General features: G+C 44.6%; 1 protein-coding gene across 2 annotated transcripts in view; it reads left to right on the top strand.

Moving 5' to 3' along the window:
* Positions 1-1058: 1058 nt before the first annotated feature.
* Positions 1059-16888, top strand: part of SCUBE1 (signal peptide, CUB domain and EGF like domain containing 1) — a 204190-nt gene continuing 188360 nt past the window's right edge. Inside the window, exons 1-2 of one of the 2 annotated variants that reach the window (XM_087722202.1) lie at positions 1059-1225; positions 13707-13829. In XM_087722202.1, the coding sequence (XP_087578328.1) occupies positions 1138-1225; positions 13707-13829 (211 nt within the window). In that variant the 5' untranslated portion in view covers positions 1059-1137. The remainder of the gene's footprint in view (positions 1226-13706; positions 13830-16888) is intronic. The other variant, XM_087722203.1, reaches the window with a different exon arrangement.

Below are 16888 nucleotides of genomic sequence, written 5' to 3'. Positions count from 1 at the left end.
GTATTTTGTCTTTTATGTTCCCCCCCTTTTTCCCCCCTTGAATTGTTCACCACCCTGAGTCCTCCCGGAGAAGGGCGGCATACAAATAATACAATACAATAGAATAGAATAATAATAATAAACAATATAACAATATAATGTGTCATGACACAGACTGAAATTTAGCATTGATTTTAGTAGTTGAATTTACAATAAAAACCCTTGATTTTTATCTCAGAAAGTAGCTCATTTACCAGATAAACAAAACAGCAACTTTTAAGACTACAAATGCCTTTATGGCAGTCTCCCTGTGAGGAAAATTGTAGTGGTCCTCAATGGAAGGCAGGTTGACACGAATTGTTTTTTTCTGCCGTTCTGATTATCCTCTGAAGTCCGTGTCTGTCTTATTGGGTTGCAGAGCCAAACCAGACAGTTATAGAGGCGCAGATGACAGACTCAATGATTCCTCTGTAGAACTGAATCAGCAGCTCCTTGGGCAGTCAGTGAGCTTTTCCTCCCCTCTTTCTTGGTGTGTGTGTGTGGGGTGGCATTGTTTTCTCTTTAGACGTGAAGGGGGAGGAGACCGGGACACCTTCCTCCTAACCTAACGATTAAGTCCAGCTTGTCCCGAGGAAGAGTTAATTGTTGGCTTCCCTCAGTCTGTGGCATGCAAAGGATTTGCATCTTCCCACACACACACCTCACCTCCCCCCCCACACGATTCTCCCCTCCCCTCCACAGCCAACGGGGTGCATCTGTGTGAGACGAAAGCCCTCAAGGCTGCGGGTCTCCCTTCTTCTTCTTCTTCTCCACCCACCCATCCCCGGGTGCGCGAAGCGTCCCGTCCCGCCGCGTTCCTCGGGCCTCCGAACCGAGGGAGGGGAGACCCAGACGGCGGCCGCCCGCCCCTCCCCCCCTCCCCTCCCCTCCACCCCCCTCCCCTCCCGCGAGGAGCGATTGGCATTCCGCCCCTCCGGTCCCGCCCACCTTGCTGTCCCATCTGCGAATCAGCGGGATGCTGTCAGCGCGTCAGTTGTCTGTGGCTGCCCTCTGCCAGCCCGGAGCGCGTCTTCTTTAAGCGAAGGGGAGAGGGACGGGGGTGGAAAAAAAAAAAAAAAACACCACCCCGCCAGGTTGCGCGGAATCCCGACCCGGAGCATGGGGACTGGTGACTTTGCGCGGCGCTTGTGTCTGACTCTGGCGATCCTCCAGCTTGACAGGTTGACCGGCGGCAACGGGGTGCCAGGTAAGAGCAAGCGAGCAAGCAAAAGCAGCCGCAGCAGCAGCCGGGGCTGTCCGGAGCTGGCTTCCCTTCTCGCCCTCTCTCTCTCCCCTTCTTCCCTCCCCGAGCACCAGCCCTGGCTTGCCCTGGGAGTCTGAGGCTTGCCTTTCTGATCTCTCTCTCTCTGGATGCCACCAAAGGGGAGATAAGGGCTTAGTTTTCCCTGGGAAGGCTGAAAAAAGTTACCTTCCCAGGGTTGGTTTTCTGTGGATTCTGAGACTGAAATAAAAGTTCACTTTTCCGCAAAGAGAAAAAGGCGACTCTTAGGATGAAACGTTGTTTAGGGACAACCTGTCTAGACAGAAAAGTACAGGAGTTGCCCTGCATCAATACAAGCCATTAATTACAACGTGTATTAACTTCAATTTATGTTCTGGTTTTCCCCAGCCAGCTTCCCCTTTTTAATCCGACTTTCACAGGGTTCCCTTATTACTTTTTAAAGATATTGTATGCTTGGAGATGTGAAGTTCCCTCTTCAGATTTTTTTTTTGAGTCTGGCAGTTTAACTGTTAAATGGGATGTGCGATGGTAATGATAGGCTTCATCCTCTCCTTTCTCCTTTTAGAGGATGCTGATAGTTTGTTCAGCCCATATCTGGGTTTGGGCTGGGGGAGGAAATGCCTTGCCTTTCCCCAAGCAAAATATTGTGCACCTGGAGAGATCTGTCCACGCGTGTGAGGTTTTAATCCATTTATTTTGATGTAGAAATAGGTGCAAAGTGATTGGAAAAGACAAGCCACCATTGCCTCAAGCCTTTCTAGTGAATTATATCCCTGGATGGTGACTTTGAAGCTCTTAACGAAAGAAATAACATTATTTGAAAGCTGACTCGCTGGGTTTCTGCTTGATCCGTTGGGCTGGATTTGACTTTTGTTCTGTGGGTCCCCACCGAAGAGTGCAGATTTCCCCCCTTTCCTGCGCCAAACTGAGAAAACTCCAATTATCTGACTTCCAAGATAGCTTAACCAAGATAGGTCTACTCCATCTTTTAGTAATTCTTATTCTTTCCATGTTCTGAATAGTAAACTTTTCCCAGGTCTGGTACTGAAATGTGCTTTTGAATTTACTTTGGGGAGATTCATCAAGTATTTGGGCTATCGGAAGATTGACAAAAATCAATGAAATTGTATTTGTCTCTTACTCTAAGGAAAGTAGGTAATTTCCCAAGAAATGAGTAGAGTGAGTTGGCATGTTCCAGCTCTGACACTGGGCATTTCCACATGTGACCTGCAGATGTCCTTTAGTTGTTGTGAAATGGTCCATTAAGGAAGGCTTCGACAAAGGTGTGCAGAACGTGACCAAAATGTCAAGATGGTGAAATTCATTTTTTTTTATTACCGGTTCTGTGGGTGTGGCTTGGTGGGCATGGCAGGGGAAGGATACTGCAAAATCCCCATTCCCTCCCCACCCCTGGGGGAAGGATACTGCAAAAACTGCATTCCCACCCACCCCACTCTGGGGCCAGTCAGAGGTGGTGTTTGCCAGTTCTCCGCACTACTCAAAATTTCCACTACTAGTTCTCCAGAACCTGTCAGAACCTGCTGAATTTCACCCTTCCTACAACGGTATGATAAAATCTGCACGCGCACAAAATGGACAGAGCTTCGGTGGCACTATGGCAGCCGCCATCTTGAATATTTCCACCCTATCCTTGGGTCCAGTTGTCACTTCTGCTGTTCGTGATGGGAACAGAGGCCTTTTTGAGTCAAAAGTTTGAAATTTAGGCAGTTGAGACAAAAAAAAAACTTATTATGGGTGTCCTACTTGAGGACGGACTAAATAGTTACCTCTCCCTCCCTCCCTTCAAATCCTCAAGCAAATTTACTCCTCTTTGTGGAAGCAAGTAAAATAAATTAAAAAGAAAAAGAAAAGAGTTGGTGCTATTCCATATCCCTACACACAGACATTTTGATGGAAGAGGACAAATTTTATTCTCCCAACAGATATGAGCAAAGCAAAGTATTGTCTGTCTCTTTATATGTCTGTGCTAATAATCTAAGGTTCTCAGATAGTTTACGGAAATAACTGTTCCCCTCCTCCCCATATACCTCATATCTTTCCCTTTGCAAAATCCTCTGAGGTGCAGTGACAATGTCTGGTTATTATTGCTGCCTCTTCACAGCTGCTCACCCTCTCTTGCTTGATGCTTGATGGAGCCTTTTTTTAATTTCTCATTGGAACATTTCTGAAACATTGAGCGTGAGGCTTTTAAGCTAACAATCAAAGTGGTTTTCATTCTGGGGCATATTTTCTTGAGGTCTTTACGTTTTAAGTGGCATAAAAATAAATCTACCCAAGGATGGTGCAGGTGTGTGGTTTGCCTCCCCCCCCCTTTCCCTCCCCTTGCCGAGTCCATAAATAGCATTAATCAAACTCCTACTTTTTGTTAGCCAATTGCTAGATGTATTATTATTCATGGTTTCTATGAGTCCCAGATGGGCTGCTGGTATTAAGTTTTAAAACAAAATGGCTTAAGGCTCTTCTGGCTGTGAGGCAAAATTAGCCGATTGACATTTCGGCCACAATCAATAGATGTTTGCCACTTTCTTCCCTAAACACCAAACTGATTCCCATGGAAAATGCTCTTCCAGATGCTTCTAGCAGTGATCGGCTTTCTCTGAACAAGGGTGGTTTGCAAAAAAAAAAAAAAAAAAAATCAATGCTACAAACCCAAAATTAATGAATTTTCTTTTAGTTCTTTATTGCATATTGTTGACTTGATTATTTTTTCTACATAATATGGGCTTTTTAAAATAAAGTGTTTTTTTTTCAACACGAGCAATTATTTTTCCTGTTGAAAGTAAGGGCTAATGTAAGGTTAATGAAAAATTATCCATCTGTTTTTAAGACCTAATGGTCAAAAATATTCAGAAGGGTTATTAGTTAAAAAGCAATAGCGCTTTTTAGTGTTGAAATATTTTGCTAAGAAAACTACTAAATTACTAAAAGGTTAATTTGACTCAAGGGACTCTTCCATGATTTTCAAAACATTTTCTAGTCCACAAACAACACACAATATACTATTGGCAGTATATTGTCATTAACAACCAGTTCTCTGCCCTAATGACCAGCTGTGTAGTGTGGCTCGGTGGTCATGTGACTGGATGGGCGTGGCCAACTCAACATCACTCATGTGGATGGGCGCTTTGCCTTAGCTGTTACATGTAATAAGGGTTAACCAGAGAGGCAGTTTCTGTAAGCAGGGCAATAAAGATTAGGCTAGAAACAACACCAGAATATTTCCTTCCTGCCTTCCTTACAGGATTAGCCCTGTAAAGTGGAATAAAACAAAATAAGATTTCTTCCAACAACCGGTTCTCCTGAATAGGTGCGAACTTGCTGAATCCCACCACTGGCTATAGAGAAATGCAATGCTTTGAATTATATTAAAAAGACATACTTTGCAGTATGCAGACACATAGATGCAGCCTTGTTTGCATTTCTTTAAAATTTCTGTGTTTTTCCTGCAAGCACATAGCTCTCTTCAACAGCTGTCTTATGGGCTTGGGAAACTCAGATCCCTGCTCATTCTGAAGCATGGTTTTTGGAATAAAACCCCAAATCTTGCATAACGCTGCTCCATTATGTTGCACGGTGTCAACAAGGATTGATATTTGTCAATTTGAAGAGTTGTAGCAGGGCAGTGGTGGGATTCACATTTTTTTTACTACTGGCCCTGTAGGCGTGGCTTTGTGGGTGTGGCGTGGCTTTGTGGGCATGGCAGGGGAAGGATACTGCAAAATCCCCATCCCCTCCCCACTCCTGGGGGAAAGTTACTGCAAAATCCCCATTCCCTTCCCACCCCACTAACCTGCTTTCCAGCTCCATTCTCCTGTTCAGGGCAATGAAAGAAGATAGGCTGGGAGGCAGGGAGAAAGCGGGGAGGTGAGGGGCAGCCTATTTGCTGGTTCTCCAAACTACTCAAAGTTTCCGCTACTGGTTCCCCAGAACCTGTCAGAACTGGCTGAATACCACCTCTGTACCAGGGCTAACATTATTTAAATATCTTTGAATATTAGTAGCTTGGGTTGATTATGTTGTTGGTTTGAACTCTGAGCTTGGCGATTTGGTTGCAAATGTTTCATCCCCATTCGAGGAGACATCTTCAGTGCAATTTGGATTGTGCTCATCTGTCAGAACATTGGCCTTTAAATACCTTTCCGTCTGAGTCCTGGTCTGATTTCGGGTTGTGTGGTAAGCTGGCGGTAGTTGCTGAGTCATAGTCCTTGGTTTTAAGTACTGTCTGTGTGATGTAAATTAGTGCTGGTTTTGTTGTTTATATGTCTTCCGATGATGAAACCAGACAATGACCTCATCAGAAGACATCTAAACCAGAGGTGGTATTCAGCAGGTTCTGACCAGTTCTGGAGAACCGATAGCAGAAATTTTGAGTAGTTCAGAGAACCAGTAAATATCACCGCTGACTGGCCCTGCCCCCATCTATTCTCTGCCTCCGGAGTCCCAGCTGATAGGGAGGAAATGGGGATTTTTCAGTAACCTTCCCCTGGAGTGGGGAGGGAATGGAGATGTTATAGTATCCTTCCTGTTGCCACGCTCACCAAGTCAAACCTACCAAGTTATGCCATGCCACACCATGCCTACCAAGCTATGCCCACAGAACCGGTAGTAAAAAAAAACTGAATCCCATCACTAATTTACTCAACAAGAGTAGCACTAATTTATATTATACATACGGTACTTAAAACCAAGGGTTCACCAACAAAAGGGCGAACGACAAAACCGCACCCGACTAAACCGCGGTGACAAAACCGTGAGTTCTAAAGCGCTCCAACGAATGAGCGCTGAATCGCGCCAACAACAGCGCGGTGACAGAAACGCGCTGTAAAACTAAACCTAACCCTAACTCTAAACCTAACCCTAAATGTAACGCTAACCCTAACCCTAAACATAATCTGAAACCTAACCCTAAACCTAACCCTAACCCTAACCCTAACCCTAACCCTTACCTTAACTTAAATCGGCTTTCTGTCGCCGCGCTGTTGTTGCCGCGCTGTTGTCGGCGCATTGATGATGTCACAGTTTTAGCAATGCGGTTTTGTCAGCGCGCTTTTGTCGTGCGCGCTTTTGTCGGGTCACGAAAACCAAGGACTATGACTCAGCAACTACAGCCAGCCAATTACACAACCTGAAATCAGACCAGGACTCAGAAAGGTATTTTAAGGCCAGTGCTCCGCCAGATGAGCCCAATCCAAAGGGCACTGAAGATGTCTCCTCGAAACAGGGATGAAATGTTTGCAACCAAATCGCCATGCTTGGCGCTTAACTAACTAACATAACTAACATTATTTAGTTAGGGCATTTCATTCCTTTTTGTCTGGCAGATGGATCATAATGCAAAGTAAAATAATTTAGTAGCCTAATGGTTAAAAACTGTCATCTTGAAATACTTTGTGGGGAAACAAAAGATAAACATTTGAAGGATGAAGCAATGAAGAGATTCTAGAGGAATCTCCTTGCTGTGTGAATGAGATAGTGTGATCACTAAATTCAATATAAACAAACAAAGAAATAAACAAGCAAATAAATAACTTTTCTAGTATAGCTTTGGAAGATGAGCTTGACCTAATACATTATTAAACCACTCGACAATTTAAAAAAATATTCTATGGAAGCCACAAATCAAACATTTGTCATTATCCATAGGAACAAGGGGAAAAAAGGAATTTCTTTGATTAAAGATAGAAAGAAGATTCAAGCAGATTCACCCTAACCTTAACCCTAACCCTAACTCCCACCCTAACATTTAACCTTAAAGAACCTCAAATAGAAGGGCTGCAGAAGTCCACCAGCAATTCCAGGGCCAGTAAGATTACATTATAGTTATTTTAGTTACAACAGAGGGCAGGACAAGAAAAAAAAATGGATGGAAATTAATCAAGGAGAGAAGCAACCTGGAATTAAGAAGAAACTTCCAAACAGCAAGGACAATTAACCAGTGGTACAGCTTGCCTACAGAAGTTGTTGGTGCTTCATCACTGGAGGTTTTTAAGAAGGGACTGGACAGCTACTTGTTTGAAATGGTATAGAGCAGAGGTCTTCAAACTTGGCAACTTTAAGACTTGTGGACTTTAGTTCCCATAGCTGGCTGGAGAATTCTGGGAGTTGAAGTCCACAAGTCTTAAAGTTGCCAAGTTTGGGGTCTCCTGCTTGAGCAAGGGGTTGGACTAGTTGAGTTCCAAGGTTCCTTCCAATTCTATTCTATTGATAATTGTTTAGAGAAAGAACTGATTCAATGACTGAGCTCACAAATCACACTTAACCAGGATTTGGTTAGTACCTTTTTCATGTAATCACTGGGTGAGTTTGCAGAGTTATTACATTTATGGCTTAACTGTGGTTTCAAGCCTCAGTAACTCTTGCTGAGTTTGCAGAAAATGATAAGCTGAAATTGCATTATTATTGTATACAGTGATTCTTCCACCAGGAAGGAAAAATGTTAGTTTATTCTTCTATAGTCTTCATTCGGGTCTTTATTATAATAATACCTGCATTCCCATTGTCCTTTTAAAGTTATCAGATTTACCAGCATAGAGTTTAATTAGAATAGAATAGAGTAGAATAGAATAGAATAGAATAGAATAGAATAGAAGTCTTTATTGTCCAAGTGTGATTGGACACACAAGGAATTTGTCTTTGGTGCATATACTCTCAGTATACATAAAGAAAAATAAAATAGAACATATTCATCAAGAACCATTAGATACAACACTTAGTGATAGTCATAGGTTACTAATAAGCAATCAAATCATTCTAGGAAACAAATAAAACAATATAAATCATAAAGATATAAGTAACATGGTTATACTCATAAGTGGGAAGAAATAGGTACTAGAAAGGAAGAAAAGAACAACAGTAATACATTCTTAATAGATAATTTGACAGTGTTGTAGGAATTAGTTGTTTAGCAGAATGATGGCATTTGGGTAAAAACAATTTATGTCCAGGATGTGAGGGGTCTATAGATATTTTCACAGCCCTCTTTTTGACTCGTGCAGTGTACAGGTCCTCAATGGAAGGCAGGTTGGTAGCAATTGTTTTTTCTGCAGTTCTAATTATCCTCTGAAGACCGTTTCCGTCTTGTTGGGCTGCAGAGCCAAACCAGACAGTTATGGAGGTGCAAATAACAGACTCAATAATTCCTCTGTAGTTTGTAATTGTGAATGATATCACAATTCTCCGGGAAAGACTTGTAGTTCTTTTGGAAATGATGTTGTCTAGGGAGAAATATCATGTATGATAATGGCCCCATATTTCTTTTGAAAGAATTCCCCCCCCCCTTTATAATGTAAGTTTATATTTGCTAAGAATATGGAAGGAGAGGAAGAGGAGATTTTTTCCGCTAACACATCTTTCTGGTGATGGGTGGGTTAGGGTTAGGTTGCCTTAAAGTCAGGGGCCCTCAGGGTCAGTGTTGCCTGTAAAACAGAAGCAGAGGTTTGGTTTCAGGGTCACTACTTCCATTTTGACTTTCTCCATGGCAATGAAACATTTCACTTTCAGGAAATTTGATGCCTTTGGGATTTTGAGTACATCTTTTGAACTCTTCAGGGATGCAGTGGCTCAGTGGCTAAGACACTGAGTTTGTCGATCAGAAAGGTCCACAGTTCGAATCCCTAGCGCCGCCAGAGTGAGTTCCTGTTAGTTCTCCCAGTTTCTGCCAACCTAGCAGTTCGAAAGCATGTAAAAATGCAAATAGAAAAATAGGAACGGTTACCTTTGGTGGGAAAGTAACAGCGTTCTGTGCACCTTTGGCGTTTAGTCATGCCGGCCACATGACCATGAGATGTCTTTGGACAGCACTGGCTCTTTGTCTTTAAAACGGAGATGAGCACCGCCCCCTAGAGTCGGGAACGACTAGCATATATGTGTGAGGGGAACCTTTAACTTTACTTTGAACTCTTGCCCTAAAATGAGATCTGGAGGGTTGAAGAGAAAATCCACCAGGGTCTGTCTTGAGCCTAACGGTAATTTCAAAAGGATAAACTCTAATTAAAGCTAAGTTTGGGGGTTTTTTTGTAATTAAAGGGAACTTTACACATTAGGAAGGGCAAGGAGTGTAGGAGAATCACATTAGCATGCTGTCCGCTTTGGGAATGAATAATAAAGAGCAAGAAGCTCAAACAGCCCTCTTAGAAAAGTAGGTCTTATTGAGGAAATACCTTCCAACAACAACAATAGAAAGGGATGAAGTGTATAAAACTGCCGAAAATGTGACAAGTAGCAGAAAAGCAGCATTGTTCTTTAACGGCAATCCCTGTAGCGAAAGAACCAGGTTAATTTATTTATTTATGCTCTGGTTATTGCTTGCAGAGCCCGGAGTTGCCGTGATTGTCACTCTGCAGAAATCTGGTCTTATGTAACCCCTGGCAATACAGCTGAATGATCTCCGCTCCTTAAATCTGCATCCATTTAGAAACCCAGGGAAGGGGAACACCGCGGGTTCTTTTTGACCATATGGCTAGAAAATAGGATTTTCATGCAGTCACAAATATGTCTGCTGTGAGTTGCCACCTAGGTTAAGAGCCGTGGCCCTTTGAAGGGCACTAATGCGCACCGCTTGAAGCTATTTAAAAGTGACTCTCATACAGCGCTATCAATATATATCTGTATATATTACTGCTACCTACTACCCTGTTTCCCCGAAAATAAGACCTCCTTGGATAATAAGCCCAATTGGGCTTTTCAGCACATGCACTAAAACAAGACCTGCCCCCAAAATAAGCCCTCCTCAAAAATATTGCCACACAGCAGCAGCCATGAGGTGACCACGCTCACCACCTCCTGCACCTCAAAAATAATAAGATCTCCCCGAAAATAAGACCAAGCACTTATTCCGGGGTCAAAAGAAAATAGCAATAGCAATAGCAGTTAGACTTATATACCGCTTCATAGGGCTTTCAGCCCTCTCTAAGCAGTTTACAGAGTCAGCATATCGCCCCCACAATCTGGGTCCTCATTTTACCCACCTCGGAAGGATGGAAGGCTGAGTCAACCTTGAGCCAGTGAGATTTGAACCGCCGAACTGCAGAACTGCAGTCAGCTGAAGTAGCCTGCAGTGCTGCATTTAACCACTGCGCCACCTCGGCTCTTATTAGACCCTGTCTTATTTTCGAGGAAACACAGTATGAGAAAACGTAAAGTCATTATACCTGTAGACTTCCAGGATTCATCCCATATATTTTCCTGGGAGGAATGTGACAGTGATTGGCAACCTTTCCAGAAGATGTTTTTAAAGCTTCCCAGTCTATCCCATCACCAAAGGTGGTATTCAACTGGTTTTCTCCAGTTTGGGGGAACCAGTAGCAGCGGCTGCAGGAGGCTCTGCCCACCCGCCCCAACGTAATGTGCGAGCACTGCACATATGGAAAAGGCAATGCTCAGGTGTGGCACATGCAAGCGAAGCAAGCACGCTCAGTAGGGAGGGTAAATGAATCCCACTGTTGCCCACCACCCAGGATTTCCTAATGGCACTCCATCCAAGTACTAACTAGAGGATGCAATCCTCTTGAAGAGATATACAGTATTTCAGTGACACATTTGAGTCTGATGAAGATATTTCACCCGAGCTATTTTCCTTTCTTTCCTCTATGTCTTTTTTGGGGGGGTGGGGTGGGGATTGTCCAATGTCTCTCCATATACTGCAATCAGGAAAATAATATTTTCCCTGCCGTGATGGAAAGGGGCCTCATTTTTATGCTGTCTACATTTTACACTCCCCATCGCGGAAATGCAGAATAAATGCTAATTGCCATCATCATTCCAAAACAAGAATGGGAAAACAAATTATGAATATTTCAAACAATTTTTCTTCCTCCCCATAGAACACAAAAAGTGGAGACTTGGGGGAAAGGCAAATATAATCAACGCTTTTCTTGCTTTTATGTGATAAACTTTTTGAAAGCAGAAAAAAAATTAGCTAGGTGCTAAGAGTCAGATAGATAGATAGATAGATAGATAGATAGATAGATAGATAGATAGATAGATAGATAGATAGTTTATTTATATGCCGCCCTTTTCCCTGGGGGGACTCAGGGCGGCTCACAATCAAAAGGGAAGGGGGGACAGACTTTTACATATAAGACAGTACATGATTAAAAAACGCAACATTCATACCATTCGGGCGGGTAACAATCTTTAGCCCCAGGCCTGACGGGATAGCCAGATTCTAAGGGCTGTGCGGAAGGACTGGAGGGTGGTGAGGGTACGAAGCTCCACGGGGAGATCGTTCCATTGGGTCGGGGCTACCAATGACTTACCACAGAAGTCAAAGCCTTCCCTTAAAGGTAAAGGTTCCCCTCCCACATATGTGCTAGTTGTTCCCGACTCTAGGGGGCGGTGCTCATCTCTGTTTCAAAGCTGAAGAGCCAGCGCTGTCCGAAGACGTCTCCGTGGTCATGTGGCCGGCATGACTAAATGCCAAAGGCGCACGGAATACTGTAATCTTCCCACCAAAGGTGGTTCCTATTTTTCTACTTGCATTTTTACCTGTTTTTGAACTGCTAGATTGGCAGAAGCTGGGACAAGTAATGGGAGCTCACTCTGTTACGCGAGGCTAGGGATTCGAACCGCCAAAGTGCCCACCTTTCTGATCTACAAGCTCAGCGTCTTAGCCACTGAGCTACTGCATTCCTCTTGTAGGCTTTTCCTTACAGTCTTATTTATTTCCAGTTCAGGAAACTGCAGTTTTCTTGGTGGATCAGCTGGCATCAGAGAGAGTGAGTGGCCCAAAGTCCCCTGTGTGTTTCTCTGTCGAAGGGAGGATTTTAACCTGGGTTTCCCCAGTCATTATCCAGCACTTGAACCACTCCACCACACTGGCCTTTTTGTGATTTGACACTTACCTTCAAATATAAAATTTGCTGAAAGAGAATGATATTAGGTGGTGTTTCCTGCATTTGGGTCTCTCAAAATATACTGTTTGAGAAATTATCTCACACTTGGCATCATTTCTAAAGGCCAAACTAGGGCTTAATTTGAGGGGGTAGGGCTTGTGTTGGGCACACATGTAAAAATTAAGCTAGGGCTTACTTTTTGGGTAGGTCATATTTTCAGGGAAACGCGATATTAAAAGGCAGAAGATGTGAGTTTATTGGGAACAAAAGGCAAAGTTTCTGTGATGAAACTCTAGCTGACATTGAACAAACTAAACAGTGTTGGGCATGATTAACACATGATCATGGGAGACCTCTAAGATAGTGGCCCGCAACCTTTTGGGTACCAGGGATTGGTTCTGTGAAGAGAGATTTTTCCGTGGACCTGAGGGGGCGTGGTTTCACATGCTGCCTGCATCCTGAGAATGGGGCTTTCCTTGTTTGTGCAGCCTGGTTTCTAATGTGCCACGGACCAGTGCCGGTCCACGGACCAGGGGTTGAGGACCTGCTCTAAGAAATCCAAAGACTGTAAGTTAGGCCATGATGAAGTAACATCTGGGAGGAAGTTAAATATTGGTTGCCAGAAAACTAGACAATCTTCTCTTTGGGATATCCAGAAGTGGCTATAAGAGTTCTGCCTTTTGTGTGTGTGTTAGGTTGCATTGTGCCCCCATCTGGACTTTTTTTTTTTGACCACATCTTTTTTTCAGTTCCACCACAAATGCGCGAATGACAAAAGCGCACCTTACTAAACTGCGGTGACAAAACCGCGCCAAAACCGCGCCGACGAATGACCGCTGAAGCGCACCGACAACAGCGCGCTGACAGAAGCGCACTGTAACCCTAACTCTAAACCAAACCCTAAACCTAACCCTAAACCTAACCCTAAACCTAACCCTAAACGTAACCCTAAACCTAACCCTAAACCTAACCCTAACCCTAACCCTTATCTTAACTTAAATCGTGCTTCTGTTGGCGCGGTTTTGTCGGCGCGCTGTTGTCGGCGCACTTTCGACATCGCGGATTTAGCACCGCGGTTTTGTCGGTGCGCTTTTGATGTTTGCGCATTTGTCAGGTCACGCTTTTTTTCTGTCTGTCTATATCACTTGGGAGCTGGATTGAAATGTCCAGTTGAGGGACATATTTGGGATGTCTTTTCTAAATCAAGGAGATTTGTGTCATAGCTATGGAAGATAGCAATAGCACTTAGGCTTGTATACAGCTTTACAGTGCTTTAAACCCCCCTCTAAGCATATTGCCTCCAACAATCTGGGTCCTCATTTTACCCACCTCGGAAGGATGGAAGGCTGAGTCAACCTTGAGCCTGGTGAGATCTGAACTGCCAAACTGCAGGCAGCCAGCAGTCAGCAGAAGTAGCCTGCAGTACTGCATTCTGACTACTGGGCCACCGTAGCTCAAGATCCACTGCAAGGATTAGGTTAGATTTGATTTTGCCTTGCTCAGTTGAGTGGTTTCACCAGTTCTGCTCAAGGTTGTCATGAAATCGCTTGCTATGTTTTACTTTCTTTAAAAACAAATGTTTTGTTGCACAGATGCTGATGAATGTACAGAAGGGACAGATGACTGCCACATTGATGCAATTTGTCAGAACACACCTAAGTCATTCAAATGCATTTGCAAGCCAGGTTATAAGGGAGAAGGAAAGCAGTGTGAAGGTAAGATTAGCAGCTCTTCTACTTCGGCCTATATATCTCCTCTGAAATGATGCTGGCTGAAGCTAGCTAACCTCTGGTTAATCTCAGTTTGTGGCAGTTTATTAGGAATGATGTCCTACTGCTCCTGATCGTTGTTGAGTGCTTGAACCAGCGGTGGGATTCACTTACCTTCCCTATCGGTTCACAAAGGTGAGCGCATGCACCAGTGGTGGGTTCTGGATCCTGTCGCAACTGGTACGCTATAACGGGGCCGGGAGTCCACCTTGTGCATGTGCACACGCTACTACCTGCGATGCTCCAGCTGCTCGGTGGAAGTCGGGCAGGCGCCGTACACAGTGCGTGCATGCACAAATGGTCCGCTAGCTTAAAAAGAGGTAAGGAATGAGGGCAAGTGGGTGGGCCCAAGGAAACACCATTCTGGTACTGTGGCAGCTGCCCCCAGATGCCACTGGTATGCTCATACTGGGGCATACCGCCCAGAACTCACCACTGATGCGCGCAGATGCACAGAAGGTGGCACATTATGTTGGGCTGGGGGGCAGGGAAGAGCCTCCCATAGCTGCCGCTACCAGTTTGCCTGAACCAGAGAGAACCGGCTGAATACCACCTCTGGCTTGAACTGTAGTGCCCACTTTCTGTGAGCTGTTTCTTGAAAACTGAGCTGGCTTTAATGCAGGAAGCTAAATTTAGAGATTCTCTTTTATTTAAGCATGATTTTCTGGGTGCCTGCTGTGGCTCTCTCTATGCCATCTTTTGGGCTGTGTTTGGGGGCATTTGAACCTCAAAGGGAAAGAAGTGTGTGGATTAGGTGCCTTTTCTATACAAGTCTTGCTCTGTTTTGAAACTGCATTTGGAATGGGCTGCAAATGGAAGTATATCTGTTTTTTCCTGATGCCCTCTCGGTCTGCCTGTGATAGCAAAGGTTCTTCAGACATTGTAGAACAGCCATGCTAGTTGGTGGTATCCAAACATCAGAAGGGGCAACTCACGGAAACCTATGCTTTTTAATAAAATTACAAGTATTCCTTGGGTTGCAATGGAATTTCCATTGCTAACTGATGCAGTCATAAAGCACAACATTGTGTGCCTGTATCCATTAGCAACATCAATCCCAGCAGTTCCAGCTATTGTCATAACCCCAAGACTGGACTACTGCAACGTGCTCTACGTGGGGCAGCCCTTGAAGAGCATTCAGCGACTTCAGCTTGTCCAGAATGCAGCCGCGTGAGCGATCGTGGGTGCACCTTGGTTCACCCACGTAACACCTATCCTCCGCGAGCTGCACTGGCTGCCTATTGGTCTCCGGATACGCTTCAAGGCGCTAGTCGTCACTTATAAAGCCCTTCATGGTATTGGACCTGGGTACTTGAGAGACCGCCTGCTGCCAATTACCTCCACCAGACCAATTAGATCCCACAGACTAGGCCTTCTCCGAATTCCATCCGCCGGCCAGTGTCGACTGGCAACTACCCGGAGGAGAGCCTTCTCTGTGGCTGCTCCGACCCTCTGGAATGAGCTCCCTGTGGAGATTCGAACCCTCACCACCCTCCAGGCCTTCCGCAAAGCCCTTAAAACCTGGCTGTTCCGACAGGCCTGGGGCTAAAGAACCGTTGCCCCTATCTCGAATGGTATGATTGTTGCATGTTTTAAATTATGTATTGTTTTGTGTTTGTTGTTAATTTGTCTGTATCCCCCTTCCCTGGTTTGAGTTGTGAGGCCGCCCTGAGTCCCTCTTCAGGGGAAAAGGGCGGCATACAAATGAAATAAACATTCAAACAAACATACATTCAAGACCATGCATGTTGCTAAGTGGGAAGAGGTGGGAGTCCCAGCCAAGCCGACTGGTGGGGGAGAGTTGCGAGGAGGAGTTGCTATGGAGCATAGGCTGTGAGTAGATGCAGTGGGGAAGTAGGCAAAAAGGCAGCAGGAGCAACTCCTGCTGGTTGTCCCATTGATTTGCTTGGGGGAAACTGGCAGGGGATGTTTAAAAAGGGGATCATGTGACTACGGGATGCTACAACCATTGTCATCGCAAGCCAAGTGCCAAATGATTGCATGGATGCTGCATTGGCCACCACTTTGTGAACTAGACTTATGCCCTCTCTGTCATAACTCTCCAATCAGAATAGAGCTGGAAGGGACCTTGCAGGTCTTCTAGTCCAGTGTTTCTCAACCTTGGCAACTTGAAGATGTCCGGACTTCAACTCCCAGAATTCCCCAGCCAGCGAATGCTGGCTGGGGAATTCTGGGAGTTGAAGTCCAGATATCTTCAAGTTGCCAAGGTTGAGAAACACTGTTCTAGTCCAACCCCTGCTCAAGCAGGAGACCTTATATCATATCAGACAGGTAGCTGTCCAGACTTCTCTTAAAAACCTCCAGTGATGAAGCACCCACAACTTTTGAAGGCAAGCTGTTCCACTGGTTAATTGTCCTCATTGTTAAGAAATTTCTCCTTAATTCCAGGTTGCTTTTGTGCTTGATTAGTTTCCATCCATTGTTTCTTGTCTTGCCTTCTGGTGCTTTGGAAGTAGGTTGACCCCCCCTCTTCTTTGTGGCAGCACCTCAAATACTGGAAAAATATTGTTGTTGTTAGTTGCAAAATCGTGTCCAACCCATTGTGACTCCATGGACAATGTTACTCCAGGCTTTCCTGTCCTCTACCATCCTCTGAAGTCCATTTAAGCTCATGTCGACTGCTTCAGTGACTCCATCCAGCCACCTCATTCTCTGCCATCCACTTCTTCTTTTGCCCTCAGTCTTTCCCAGCATGAGGCTCTTCTCCAGTGAGTCCTTCCTTCTCATTAGGTGGCCAAAGTATTTGAGTTTCATCTTCAGGATCCGGCCTTCTAAAGAGCAATCAGGGTTGATCTCCTCTAGGACTGACCAGTTTGATCACCTTGCAGTCCAAGGGACTCGCAGGAGTCTTCTCCAGGACCATGGTTCAAAGGCCTCAATTCTTTGGTGCTCAGTCTTTCTTATGGTCCAACTTTCACAGCCATACATTGCAACTGGGAAAACCATAGCCTTCACCATACACACTTTTCTTGGCAGGGTGATGT

The sequence above is a fragment of the Thamnophis sirtalis genome, unplaced genomic scaffold, assembly GCF_051295495.1.
Source record: "Thamnophis sirtalis isolate CommonGarterSnake01/CBP01778 unplaced genomic scaffold, rThaSir2_p1.2 scaffold_9, whole genome shotgun sequence".
NCBI lineage: Eukaryota > Metazoa > Chordata > Lepidosauria > Squamata > Natricidae > Thamnophis > Thamnophis sirtalis.
This window is presented reverse-complemented; position numbering and strand designations above follow the sequence as displayed.